The sequence below is a fragment of the Canis aureus genome, chromosome 18, assembly GCF_053574225.1.
Source record: "Canis aureus isolate CA01 chromosome 18, VMU_Caureus_v.1.0, whole genome shotgun sequence".
In the NCBI taxonomy this organism is placed as follows: Eukaryota; Metazoa; Chordata; class Mammalia; order Carnivora; family Canidae; genus Canis; species Canis aureus.
Genome location: NC_135628.1, coordinates 33661615 through 33676252, shown reverse-complemented (window position 1 = coordinate 33676252; position 14638 = coordinate 33661615). Strand labels below are relative to the sequence as shown.

Below are 14638 nucleotides of genomic sequence, written 5' to 3'. Positions count from 1 at the left end.
AAAGAAGGATGCGCCCACCAGAGTTTAAGTTGCTGATCTCCTCCATTTACTGCCAGAAAAGAAATGTCCTTCCTTGGGCTAGGAGGCATTTCCAGGAGTCTCTGTAAGGTCCCTCCGGGTCTCACGGTTTCTGAGCTCGGGACTCTCCGGCTCACTCGGAGCAGGCGTAGGAGTTCGGCCGTCGGCGCGGCGATCCGAGCCCCAAGGCGCCCCCGCCCCCAGCCCCGCCTCCCCGCCGCGCGAGCCCTATAAAGTCGCGCCGGGCCGCGTCCCTGGCGCAGGTCTCGGCTCGGTCCGACCTCCCGGTCGTCGAGGTCCCGCGCCCTCTCCCGGAGCAGTGCCCGTCGGAGCCATGGCCCAGGGGCTGTACCACGAAGAGTTCGCCAGAGCCGGCAAGCAGGCGGGGCTGCAGGTCTGGCGGGTGGAGAGGCTCGAGCTGGTGCCGGTGCCCGCGAGCGCTCACGGCGACTTCTACGTGGGCGATGCCTACCTGGTGCTGCACACGGCCCAGGCGAGGCGCGGCTTCACCTACCGCCTGCACTTCTGGCTGGGTAAGGGGGCGCAGGCGGGGGGGAGCGCAGGCAGGGGGAGCAGGCAGGGGGAGCGCAGGCGGGGGGGCGCAGGCAGGGGGAGCAGGCAGGGGGAGCGCAGGCGCGGGGGGGCGCAGGCAGGGGTAGCAGGCAGGGGGAGCGCAGGCAGGGGGAGCAGGCAGGGGGAGCGCAGGCAGGGGGAGCAGGCAGGGGGAGCGCAGGCAGGGGGAGCAGGCAGGGGGAGCGCAGGCAGGGGGAGCGCAGGCGGGGGGAGCGCAGGCGGGGGGAGCGCAGGCAGGGGGAGCGAAGGCGAGGGAGAAGCGCTGGCAGGGGGAGTGCAGGGGGGGGCGCAGGCAGGGAGGGCGCAAGCGAGGGGGGCGCAGGCGAGGGAGAAGCGCAAGCAGGAGGAGCAGGCAGGGGGAGCGCAGGCGGGGGGAGCAAGCCGGGGTCGCGCAGGCGGTGGGGGAGCAGGCAAGGGGACGCAGGCCGGGGGGCGCAGGTGGGGGGGGGGCGCAGGCAGGGGCGGCGCAGCCGGGGTGGGGGGCGATGCCTACCTGGTGCTGCACCAGGCCCAGGCGAGCCGGGGCTTCACCTACCGCCTGCACCTCTGGCTGGGTAAGGGGGTGCAGGCGCGGGGGGCTCAGGGGGGTGCGCAGGCCGAGGGACCCCGACGCGCACAGGTCGAGGAGGGGCGAGGCGGCGGGGAGGCTGGGATTCGAAGGCTGGAGGTGGGGTGCGGCGGGGGTGGGGTGGCCTTCTTCGCGCCAGAGTCTGCTCTTGCGGGCGCGCCTGCACGCGGGGCGGGGGACGTGGGGAGCAGCCTGAGCCCGCGGGCTTGGACCTCCGCCGGCCGATCTCGGGGCTTGGAGGCTGGCTCCTCTCGCGTCTCCCCGTTTCACCTCCAGATTGGAAACCCCGCTGCCTCCCCCCTCCCGCTGCTTAGCGCACGCAGGCTGAGGCCGAGCCCCGCTCACCTGCCCGCTCACCTGCCCGCTCACCTGCCCGCTCACCTGCCGTCCGACAGGTTCAGTCCTGGTTTCCCGGTGGGCGAGGAGACCAAGTCAGACAAGTTGGTAGGCATCCGCCGCAGCTGGCGAGAAGTACCTCCCCACTCCTGCCGCCCTTTTCTCTAATTAATTCATGTTTATTTTTTTGCCCTTGGGCCCCGGCTTCTATTTCTCCACAAATTTCGGCAATTAATGGTCTGGGCGACTTTAAATCAGAATCCACTTGCACCATACTGCTCGCACGTGTGGCTAACAGAATATTCCTGTTGATCGGGATGTTGGCGATCCTGGATGGAAAGGAGAAAAAAAAATAGATATATTCAATATAAATATAATATAAATAGCTTGATATGGCATATTTATTTTTTAGATGAGTTGCTTTACTGTAATCGTATTATTATTATTATTATTATTATTATTACTTAGCTATTTGAACAAGGATACAGTGGGAAACAAAACAGCTCCTTCAGGAGTAGTAATTATTTTGGGCTGCACTTGGGCCAGGTTGTCAGAATACTGGGCCTTGTGTGCTCTACTTTTTCCACCTTCTACTTTTACTCGTAAACATCCTGAATGTCCAGCCTCTCCCTGGAAGATCCTGTGCCAGGGGGCACACCCCATCTAACAACGTGCCGATTATTTGAGACTTCTTGCCTTCTTTTAAAACTAGCTTTGCCTCCCTTGGACTTCTGTTTCTTTATTTTTAGCTTTATTCCTGAGCCTGTGGGGAGACCACACAAAACCACACACACACACACACACACACACACACACACAGTCCTTGAAAAGCCATCATTTTTATTTCTGACATTTTATTTAAAATGGCAGGAAACCTTAAGGAGTGATATTCCCAATGGTAGTGAACACACTACCTGAAACACACTCCAAATGAGAAATACAAAGAGGAAGAAGGATTTTTTATTATAGCGTTTGATATTAAGATTTTGTGCTTACCCTAGCTGAATTCCAGATACATTTTGGCTTCCCAGTGTAGTGTCACTTTTCCTGTTATAGACAGTGATCTATTTATATCTTATACCAGAATTCACTGAAACCTTAATATAAGACCATGTTTATAAATGAATGATGCCAGATAAAATAGTAATGTTCTCAGATTGGCCTTTCTATTCAGAACTTGGATCTAGAATGAATCAAGGTGTCTGAAATGCCCCATTTGTAATTTTGGTGAATGGAGATGTGAAGGGACTTCATATCTTGCTGTAGACAACAGTTAAGTTTGACTTTATCAGAAGACTGCAAGAAGTTTTGAACACAGTTTGTGGGTTTTGTTTATTTTAGGAGGGGGTTTATGCTATAGGTTCTTTCTTATGCAAAGAAACTCGCTTATTAAGCAAATTGTTTTTTAGGACTTACAGATTCACATTAACTCAATTATTCATTTAGTGTTCACCAATTTTGAAAACTGTAATAGAAAATGCTTTGGGCAGAAACACTTTATGACTTTTTTCAGTCTTTTTTTTTTTTTAAGGATTTTATTTATTTATTTGACAGAGAAAGAGAGTGCACCAGCAGAGGAGTGGTAGGCAGAAGGAGGAGAAGAAGTAGGCTCCCCGCTGAGCAGGAAGCCCCATGTGCCCCCCCACCCCGTGTGGCGACATGGGGTTGGATCCCAGCACCCTGGGATCATGGCCTGAGCAGGAGGCAGACACTTAAGTAACTGAGCCACCCAGGTGCCCCACACTTCATGATTTTAATGATCTGAAACTGAAGTTAATAGTGTATTAATAAATTAATTCATTCAGTAATTATTGAAAGTGCCCAGCATTGTGTAAGGCGTTTTTGTATATGAATAGTTTATGAATCCTCTCTGAAAGTTTATAATCTCAAAGATACAATAAGATAAAAGGTGATACAACACAGGTAGAACATGCTAGACACTGTGAAAGAGACAGTATCTGCAGTTATGGGGAAGCAGGGGAGTAGAGAAGCTTTGACAGAAAAAAAGAAAAGGAGGGCAATTGGAAGGGATCTTGTCCGAGAGAAAATCTTGGGGAACATGGAAAAGTTTAGCACAAAATGGTCCATGGAGCCGTTAGATGGAATTGTTCTACAGCCCTTCCTACTTTAGTTCCCTGAAGCAAGCTGGATTTCATCCAGAATATTCTAACCTGAGAGCTAAATTTGGATGAATTCATGATGATTAATCAGAGAGACAGATTGCGGAAAAGTTCCAGGGGGGAAGAGTGGAAAGTTTAGGGAGAAAGGCAGTTTAACTAAAGGATCAGTGGGAAGGAAGCTGAAGGGGAGCGACGTTAAAATCAGATTAGGGTAGAAAGGTACATAGGATAAAAATCAAGAAACAGGCCAGGTAAGAGAAGCAAAGGGCACACAAGAAGCAGCAGGACATACGGAGGAGAAGAGGAGAGGAAGGGTCCTCTTTCCTGTTCTCTCTCAAAGGCTTTCCATAATACCTGTGCATATCTCAGATTGTTTCTGTATTATTTTTTTCTTTACAAAGTAAGAAATTGTCGCATTTGACTTACAAGTTGTTGCACTGGTCCTTCCATAAAAACCATATCAGCTTTGTACCTAGCAGTTTAAAAGCAGCCACCCTGGGCTGCCCGGGTGGCTCAGAGGTTTAGCGCCACCTGTGGCCCATGGCCTGATCCTGGGGACCTGGGATCGAGTCCCACTTCGGGCTCCCTGCATGGAGCCTGCTTCTTCCTCTGCTTGTGTCTCTGCCTCTCTCGCTCGCTCTTTGTCTCTCATGAATAAATAAAATCTTAAAAAAAAAAAAAAAGCAGCCACCCTCTACTCCTCATTACTTAGAGCATCATGTCTCTGAGCACAGCTAATAATAAAGCTACTCTGCACATCCTGGACCTGCGCTACAAACACTCACCCTCATTGTTTCTCTTTTCCAGTTTTTAATTTTGCATAAATGTATTTGAGAGCAGTAAACATTTGTGGTATATCTAGTCAATGCTAGGCTCTATCCAAGGCACTGGGAATCCCAAGAACTGGATTACAGCATACAGTGTACAAGTCAGGGAATGTGTAATATACAAGGGCTGGTGAAGATGCTGAGAAATTGGATTTTTATACATTGCTTAAGGGGGAAACGTAAAATGCTACAACCATTATGAAGAAGAGTGATGGTTTCTTAGAAAATTAGACTTGAAACTGCCATATGATCCAGCACTGCATTCATGAGCATTTATTTCAGAGAAATGAAAATTTATGTACGTGTAAAAGTCTACACATGAATTCCACAGTAGCTTAATTTGAATAGACAGAAGTTTGAATCAGCCCAGATACCCTTCCACAGGTGACTGATTTCATCAAATTGTGGCAAATGTATCCCAGAGACTATTACTTAGCAATTAAAAAATAAACTATTGATAAACACAACTCTGATGAATCCTCGGGAGATTAGAATGAGTGAAAAAAACTAAAGTCAGGCAGCGCAGGTGGCTCAGCAGTTTAGCGCCGCCTTCAGCCCAGGGCGTGATCCTGGAGACCCGGGATCGAGGCCCACGTCGGGCTCCCTGCATGGAGCCTGCTTCTCCCTCTGCCTGTGTCTCTGCCTCTTTCTCTCTCTGTGTCTCTCATGAATAAATAAATAAGAAATCTTAAAAAAAAAGAGAAGCCAAAAGTTTCCATACTGTTCAGTTCCATTTATATAATATTTTGAAATGATAGAATTTTGGATTTATTGTTATCCGAGTTTTGGGATGGAGTAGGGAGCTGGGTGATGCAGGTGGGAGATATGGTAGTTATAAAATGGCAACATGGGATCCCTGGGTGGCGCAGCGGTTTAGCGCCTGCCTTTGGCCCAGGGTGCGATCCTGGAGACCCAGGATCGAATCCCACGTCGGGCTCCCGGTGCATGGAGCCTGCTTCTCCCTCTGCCTATGTCTCTGCCTCTCTCTCTGTGTGTGACTATCATAAATAAATAAAAATTAAAAAAAAAAATAAAATGGCAACATAAGGGATTTTTTTTTTTTTTTGGTGATAGAACTATACAGTATCTAGACTGGGATGATGAATACATGAGTTTATATGTGATCAAATTTTAGAGAACTAAACACACATAGATGAATACAAATAAAATTGGGGAAATATGAAAAAAAATGAGAGAATTGTATCAGTATCTTGGGTTTTGTATTCTGTGATGTACTGTGCTTATATGCTTGTGCTTTAGTCCACTGTAGCACACCGAAGTGTACCATAGTTTGGAAGATGTTACCAGTGGAGGAGATTTGGTCTGTTGATCTATCTCTCTCCTTCTCCCGATACCATGCTGTCTTAATTACTGTACCTGTAGAGTAAAACCTTAATTTCAAATAGAGTTATTCCTTGGAGCTTATTTTTGTCAAGATGTTTTAGCTCTTTCAGGACCTGTGCCTTTTCATATGAGTTTTACAATAAACTTATGTAATCTATAGTCAATCTTCCTATGATTTTTTTTATAGGAATAATGTTAAGCTTGTAGGTCAACTCGGGGAAAATTAACATCTTTGTTATATTGGAACTTACAGTCCATGAACATTATGCTTTTATATTTATTAAGGTCTTTGTTTTTTTTTATTAACATTCTATAATTTTTAGCAGAGAGATCATGTACCTGTCATCACATCCCCAAAACAATTTTAGGAATTTTACAGCATATGTACAAATATAATGTATGGCAATATAATATAAAATAACACAAAGAACGTATCATAACTTGAACGAGATCAGTAAAAGACATTGGTAAAAGGCATCAGAAAAAGGAAAATAAGGGTGCCTGGATAGCTCAGTTGTTTAAGCATCTGCCTTCCACACAGGTCTTGATCCTGGGGTCCCGGAATCAGCCCACATGAGGCATCAGGCTCCCTGCTCAGCAAGAAATTGGCTTCTTGGTCCCCCTTTGCTCCTCCCCCTGCTCCTTCTCTCTTGCCCGCTCACTCTCTCAAATAAATAAATACAATCTTTAAAAAAAGGAAGAGGGAAAATAAATGAGATCATAAGCAAAATTCATAGAGCAAGTTCATATGTTTCTGAACATTGCTAAAATTACATCACCATACATGATATCACTGAATTGGATTGTGGTTTTAACATTCAGAGGTTGGTATTGGCTTCTTTAGGATCGTTTAACTTCTTTAGAGCAGGGATTCTAGTTTATTCATACTGGTATTTCTTGGCCCAGAGCAGTACACAAGCATCAACAAATGAGAGTATAATTTAATTAATTTACTTTTAGGTCATTCATTAATTGCATGCCTGGCATTTACATCTGTCTAAAGAAATTTGTGTTTCAACTTGTGCTCAAGTAAGAATGTTTTTGTCAAACAATTGTCCTTAACACTTTTGATATTAACTTTGATTTAAACTTCCCTCTTAAAACATCTGTGCAAATCTACATCTGTGTCTTTATTGGTAATCTCATTTATGGATGGGAAGGTGGATAGAATGGCACTAGTGGTCTTTCACATCGCAAAATTGCATATGTATTTTTTTTTCCTTTGACCCCAACAAGTCACAAAATTGATACTATGTCAAATACTCTTATAGCTAGTGTTTATTTATTTATTTATTTTTGTCCTGAGAAGATAAGTTGCCACACAGGTTCCCTTTGAGAGAGAGGAATATAAAGAAATACGATTCTTTCATTAATGTGGCTGACTCCCTTCAGCTTTGGTGAATACATTCAATTGGGATCTCATGTGAACTGTAGTATTGTTAGGGCTTCTAAACTTCATTAGAGACACAGGCAGAGGGAGAAGCAGGCTCCACGCAGGGAGCCCGATGTGGGACTCAATCTCGGGACTCCAGGATCACGCCCTGGGCCGAAGGCAGACACTCAACCACTGAGCCACCCAGGTGTCCCTGAGCTTTATCTTATCAAAAATTCTGCCTTAATCCTTTTCCTTGCTTGGTAAATGAGGTGCCGTCCTTTGCTGTTTCAGGAAAAGAGTGTACTCAGGATGAAAGCACAGCGGCTGCGATCTTTACCATTCAGTTGGATGACTATCTGGGCGGCAAGCCAGTGCAGAGTAGAGAGCTGCAGGGCTACGAGTCCACTGATTTTGTTGGCTATTTCAAAGGAGGTCTGAAATACAAGGTAAGCAGCTCTCTTGAACTGTTTCTATTATGACCCCCTTTCTCTTCCTATCCATCTACATCTTACGTCTTTACAGAATGAAAGTTCATTGAGGGTAGGGTTTATTTTTGTTGTTGTTGTTTTGTTTTTGTTTCTGTTTTCTTAATGATATATGCCAGTACCTGCCAGACACATAGTAGGTGCTCAATAAATGTTTGTGGAACATGGGTGTAATATGTGAAATACTCTGACTTGATTTCATTTAGTAGGTTAATTTTTTTTTTTAGTAGGTTAATTTTTAATAAAGTTAAGAGCTTGCAATAATTTTGTCACAAGAAAACCCGTTAAAATTTTGTGGAGTTACTTCAGTTAATAAATATTGGCAATTTAGTTATTAATAGTTTTTGTTTATGATATTCTAGAGAACCTCTGAATTTGCCACAAATAACCCAAGACTTGGGAATCTCAGTTATTCTAGAATATCTTAATTCAGTATTTATAACAATTATAATTCCAGTTAATAGAAAGGACTATTCACACATTTCCCAAAAAGTTGGTTTGATCTTGGAAATGATAGAAATAGAAACAAATCATTGAGTTGAATATATATGTGGTTCAGCCTCATAAAGTCGAATATACATACATTGCCAAAAACACAATATATGTGTTTTGGCCTGAAATACTAATCCTCAACTGGCTTTACTTCTGAAAAGGCGAGCAAAAAGAACAAACAAGTTAAATAGTTCTTTCCTTTTAAGGCAACCTTCAGTGAAGGACAGCCTTTTTTTCTGGAATTCCCTCCGTGAGCCTTGTAGACTGGCCATCCTTCACAATTCCCCTGTTCCCAGGAGTGCCCAGTTAGTTTCAGAAATACCTCCTTAGAGAAACATTTCAGAAGCAATCCTTTTCAAAATCAGACATGCTCCAACAGATGATATGCAGACCCCGCCTCGCCCTTTGAGCATATTAGCTTACTGAAGACTGTAAACCTCAGAGGTAAACTAGACTTCTGAGTATATATGTTAAATCTATTACCATGCCGTGGTTTATTTCTATTTTTACCTGATCAGAGCCTTAGTGAATAGTTTGTGATGCTATTGAGATGAGGATAAATACTTAATAGGTTCTCTTCTCTCGTGAAATCATTTTTTTACTCTAGGCTATGAGCAGTCCCAAATATGAAACTATATATGCCTTCTCATTTTATTTAATTTGCATAAGTTCCTACAGTTTATGTCAAATGATCCTGAAACTTCTTTTATGTCAGTGAAACCAGCATTTTGAATAAGCTGGGTCTTATAGTTACTAAAACCGTGTCCTATTATATCACCCTGGTTATGAACCCATTTCTGCTACATATGACTTGTTTACCTCAGGGCAAGTGTGTAAGCTTTCTGTGCTCAGTTTCCTCAAATGTATAATGGGTGTAACAACAGCTTTCTCATATAGGTGTTGGTAAGGATTAAGGATCAAATTAAATAATAAAATACATAGTGCATATACAGTCGGTAGGAACTTGTGATATTAATCCTTCTGGCTATTAGCAGGACCTCTGAAATCAAACTTCTGGATATATATTTAAAAGTGGATATAAAAGCGATTTTACAGTTATAAGATAATTATAATTATCAACATCAAAATCACTACAAATCAGCATTTTTTTTTGAAAGAAGGTATTTGCGAATGGAGGTCAAATTTATCAGCAAGAAAATTAGTTCACTGTCTTATCACTAGTGACATCGAGCAGATTACAATATGTGCAGTTGCAAAATACTCAATAGGAAATGTGGAAGCAAAGATAATTTGCCACCCAGAAGAGCAAAGACTATATTTTAGTCTTTGAGGCAGTGCGGGGGGAGGGAGAGAAGAGAGAACGAAAGAGAGAGAGAGCAGGGGGAGGGGCAGAGGCAGAAAGAGACAATCTCAAACTCCATGATAACTCCATTATGAGCCTGGGGCCTGACTCGGGGCTTGATCTCACGATCCTCAGATCATGACTGAGATCATGACCTGAGCCAAAACCAAGAGTCAGATGCTTAACTGATTAAGCCACCCGGGTGCCCCAGAATAGCAAAGGCTATGCTCTTGTGTTTAATTTCATGCTTATAAGAATGTGCTAAGCACTTCATGTATATCATCTCATTTCATCAAATGGCACCCCCATGGTGCAGTTTCTATCATTGTCATCCTATTAAGATAAATAAACAAGAGGTGTAAGAAACTATGTAATTTAATAAGGTCTAATATCTGGTATATGACCTGGTGACCATCTGACTTCAGCGCCTACGCTGGTAATCATACTATGATGCTCTCAATATAAATAAATGGTTCAAATACCAGGATGAATGTTTTCTTTAAGATTACTCTGTGAAACAGAGTATTGTGTATGTTTGGAATGGGCACAGTTTGGCAAAACCTATTACCAAGTCAGCAACAGCCATATTTAGTTATCCTGTGTAAGGGAAAGATTCAGCTAGGCAACATGAACACCATCTTCTTATGTCATTTAATTGATCTGAGGGTTTTTTTTTTTAATGGGGTGTTTTAGGGGGTTGAGAGAGTTCTAAAGGATAATTATTTCCCACTACTTCCTTATCTTAAATTTCTTTCCCAAGCTGAGCAAGACCCAGCTCTTAGCCATGATTGTAAATAGTGACCATCAAACATCTAACAGCCAGTAAAACCATGTTTATAGTGTAACTGATAGAGGGTTATCCATCTTGCTTTCATTCTGCCTTGAGAAGGTAGAAAGAGACTGGGAGTTTTTAGGGTTAATTCAAGCACTATTCCAGAAATACTATCAAATACAAATGTATATGAAACTTACAGTTTTCTTTTGTGCCTTTTTCACATCAAATATTAAGACAAAATTATTTTTTAAAATACTGTTAAATGTTCACAGACTAGATATCACTGATGATTCACTATGTGACAGTAGGTTAAGTATCCTCAGTCTAGTCTGTTTTATATTTTATGACTTTTTCAGATGACAGTGTTCTTAACTCTGTTTATCAGATCATAATGTACTTATTTTTTTTTAAAGGTGAAATGGCTAAGAGCAGTAGTATATAGATGAAAACTTGTATTTATTTTTATTGTATAATAGTTTGTTCATTTATGACAATCTTGAAATTATTGATTGAGGAATTATTATATATTTCATAAAATTTATGGTTGGCCTACAGTCAACATTTAGCCTATAGTAATAAAGCCTTTCTCTTCATGAGGGTCTTTTCTTGGGGAATGCTGGCAATTTAAAGTCTGGGGAAATTTCAAGAATGTCTTAATGATTACATAGGCAGCTTAACTTCTTTCTTTGGATTTACTCTATATGTTTATGAATAATTTTTAAAAAGTGTTTAATTCATTTATTTGTGAGAGAGCGAGAGCTCAGGGAGAGAAGGTGAGGGAGAGGGACAAGCAGATCCTTCACTGAACACTGAGCCTGACTTGGGGTTCGATCTCATAACCCTGAGATCATGACTTGAGCTGAAACTGAGAGTCAGATGTTTAATCACCTGACCCACCTAGGTGCCCCTATGAATAAATTTGAAAATTGGATCATTTTACAGATTTCCTATACTGCTAATTTTCTTACCGTATTTTGTAGGAGGCATTGAGCAATAAAAGTGATTTGCTTGCATTGCATCTTTACTATGCACATTACCTCATAATTAATTGTGGAAATAAGATTATCCTTTCTAAGATTTAATTAAAGAAATGATAAAATCTTTAAAGAAAAAAAATTAAAAAAAAGGAAGTGAAAAGGTAAAAGCTGATTTCAAATAAGGCAAGATGTACTTGATACAGTTAATTGTTTTCTTTAGCATTTTTAAATTGAATATAGTTTTATTTTGTTTTGTTTTGTTTGGAAATGTGCAACCGAATTTAGGATATAAATACTTAAGCCTGATGAAGAAAGAAAAGAAAGAGAGAGAGAAAGGGAGGGAGAGAGAGAGGGAGGAAGAGAGAGAGAGGGAGGGAGGGAGAGAGGAAGAGAGAGAGAAAGAGAGAGACTGAAAGAGAAAAGAAACAAAGAAAAAAATTTTTTAAGGTTTTATTTATTCATGAGAGACACACAGAGAGGCAGAGACAGGCAGAGGGAGAAGCAGACTCCCTGCAGGGAGCCTGATGTGGAATTTGATCCCAGAACCCCAGGATCATGACCTGAGCCAAAGGGAGATGCTCAACCACTGAGCTGCCCAGGTGCCCAGAAAATTTTTTTTTATAATGTTAAAATAAAGGTCATTTATAGGATCCACCCACATTTGACTACACTCTGCTCCTTTTCTCTATCCTAACACTGTGTGGACATGGGAATTTTGGGGTGTCTTGTTCTCTCCTCACTTGCTCTCATTACCTCTGACTCTCTTCTATCCTCCTGTCTTCTTCTTCCCTGGAATCTTGTCTGTCTCTCACTTAATGGTTTTAGAATCATTCATTCCCAAAGGACAAGAGGTACCACTTCTGTTCATTTATGCAGCAGGTTTTATACACTGAAGGTTCTTACTACATACTAAGTTAATTAGTACATACATACACTTAGTACATACACTGTTAATTGAATGATTAAAACAGGAGGAGCAGAAGGCCTTAAAAGAAAAAGAAGTGTTGATTCACCAAGGTATTCTCTTCTGCATAGTAAGTTTTTCACATGCTCTTAGGTAGCTGTTTTATCTTGGCTTGACAGACAGTTCTGGCACATATACCAGACCAGGTATATGTGCCATATACACACATAACCATACCAGGTTTTGTATGTTTTTGCATCTACTTAGAAGCCTTATCTGTTTTGTTTTGTTTTTTTTTTTTTTTCTTTGTCTTCCTCCTACTGATCAGGCTGGAGGTGTGGCATCTGGATTAAATCATGTTCTCACGAATGACTTGACTGCTAAGAGGCTCCTGCATGTGAAAGGTCGGAGAGTGGTCAGGGCCACGGAAGTTCCTCTCACCTGGGACAGTTTCAACAAGGGCGACTGCTTCATCATTGATCTTGGCACTGTAAGTGTAACATGCAAATGCAGACAGCTAAAGGGAAGTGAATTGTCTTCAGATCAAGTAAGATGTACGTGCCGTGGAAGAGAATCACCTTTTCTACACACGGGGAAGAAGTCTTGTTTATGTGAGAGACAATCATATCATATGACCAATTGGCAAGTGTTTAAATAACACAAAGTGGGACTTCAAAGTTTTTATTTTCTTTGATAGGTTTAGAATGGAGAAGTGATTTAGTTCTTCCTAGCATAGAGCACATATTGAATAATTTTTCATACACTGACCCTTCTGTCTGGACAGAGCTTCCGCTGATTATTTTTGTCCTTAATTGGGTGTGGGAAAACATTACTTGAGGGGAAAATTGGTTTCCCGGAAAGCAAAGTTTCTAGAATTTCAAATGGACCCAAGATGAATCTAAACAGCCCGCCTGAGGGGTTTTTAGGGGATATTTTAGTATTTAGATCACACATACACTACACCATACTGTTTCATAAATTTTTATTATTTAAGGGTATTAAAAGAAAAGGCACAAGTACAGATATCAAGTATCATCTTAATAGGTTGGGCAATATCGACTTACATTTTCTTCAAGGAAAAGAGGCCCCTCTAAGTTCAGGTATATTATTCTTAATCTTTATTTAATCTTGAAATGAAGTATTGCTTCAAGGTCCTGTGCTAGATTCTAGAAAGTGGGATTTAAGTTGGGTCTTTTAAACTTTGTAAGGTAGAATTAAAATAAAGTAGAAATAAAAGGCATTCCCTACCACTGAGAACCCATGGGCAAAGCAGAGAAGGCAGGAGAGCACAGAGCACATCTGTGTTGCCCTCCTCCTGATCATCATTCTCTCACAGCACGTACATCATCATCCTGCTTGTCGTCAATAATATTTCTGGGCCGAGCATTGTACAGAGACTTGCTCTGACCTGTGCTGCTTCAGGGAGCTGAGGCTTGCACTGGTGGGAGATCTGCTTCCGGATGCACAGCCAGTGAGCAGTGAAGCCAGGATTAGAGCCTGGGGAGGTCTGATTCCAACCTGAGTGTTGCATTTTACTGCCTCTTCAGGGGCAGTATTTGGGGGGAAGAGCATCAGACAAAAGCCAAAAGAGTTTATTCCTCATGCCTAGGAAACGGATACTAAGGGTTTTGAAAATGAAGCTACACAGTCAAGGTTCGTTCTGTTAAGGCAATCTTAATTTGGCAACAGCACTGAGATTAAGTGTCCGAAGGTTATAAATCATTTGGAAGATGGCCCCAAGCTATAAACTTTGTGGGTTTCTCTCAGGATACACCTAGAGTTTTATGACTGCTAAAGTATAATTCGACTATCTTGGATCACACCAGGTTGTGTGTGCAGTTGGGATCATAATACTAATAATGCCCAAAGTACAATTCTCCATGTCACACTTAGATATCTGCCCTTACAATGGCAGTATCACAGTCCTGCATCTTGCCATATTTCTTGGAAAAGTTTTTTTCCTAGAAATGCTAACCCATTCTCCTAATCGGTTTAAGTCCTGACCCTCAGATGGAGGCAGAAAACATATTGTTCCATCCTTCTGTTGTTCTGCAGCCAACACCATAACTTATACAAATCCATGCCCACACATATCATCAAGCCACACAGTTCCAAAAACACTTACAGCATCCGGAATCTCGCAAGCCTATGCATAATAATTAATTATCTACCTCAACATTCATCTCAACCACTTATATTTTTATAGCCCTTTATCCCTTGATAATGTAGCATATAAGATAGTATTTTTCACAGAAAAATAGAGACTGGTTTTTTTTATCCAAGCTGATTTCAATCTCAGATTCCTGTCTATAAAAGTCGAGTGTTTGATGAGATGATCTTTGGGGCCCCTAAACAGAAGAGACACTTCCCGCTGATAATGTAACTCATCACTGCCATGACTTGAACATATTTCTTTCTTAAAATAACTTTTCATGTGTAATGTAAATTGCTCCACACATGCACTAATCTCTTTAACTACTGTGAATGACTGCTAAAGAACTTATTAAACTCAACACCAAAGAAACAAACAATCCAATCATG

At 42.0% G+C, this 14638-nt stretch overlaps 1 protein-coding gene across 1 annotated transcript in view; it reads left to right on the top strand.

Annotated features, from left to right (window-relative positions):
* The first annotated feature begins 258 nt into the window (after positions 1-258).
* Positions 259-14638, top strand: part of SCIN (scinderin) — a 78005-nt gene continuing 63625 nt past the window's right edge. Inside the window, exons 1-3 of the mRNA XM_077856730.1 lie at positions 259-551; positions 7453-7607; positions 12426-12587. Of these exons, the coding sequence (XP_077712856.1) occupies positions 353-551; positions 7453-7607; positions 12426-12587 (516 nt within the window). The 5' untranslated portion in view covers positions 259-352. The remainder of the gene's footprint in view (positions 552-7452; positions 7608-12425; positions 12588-14638) is intronic.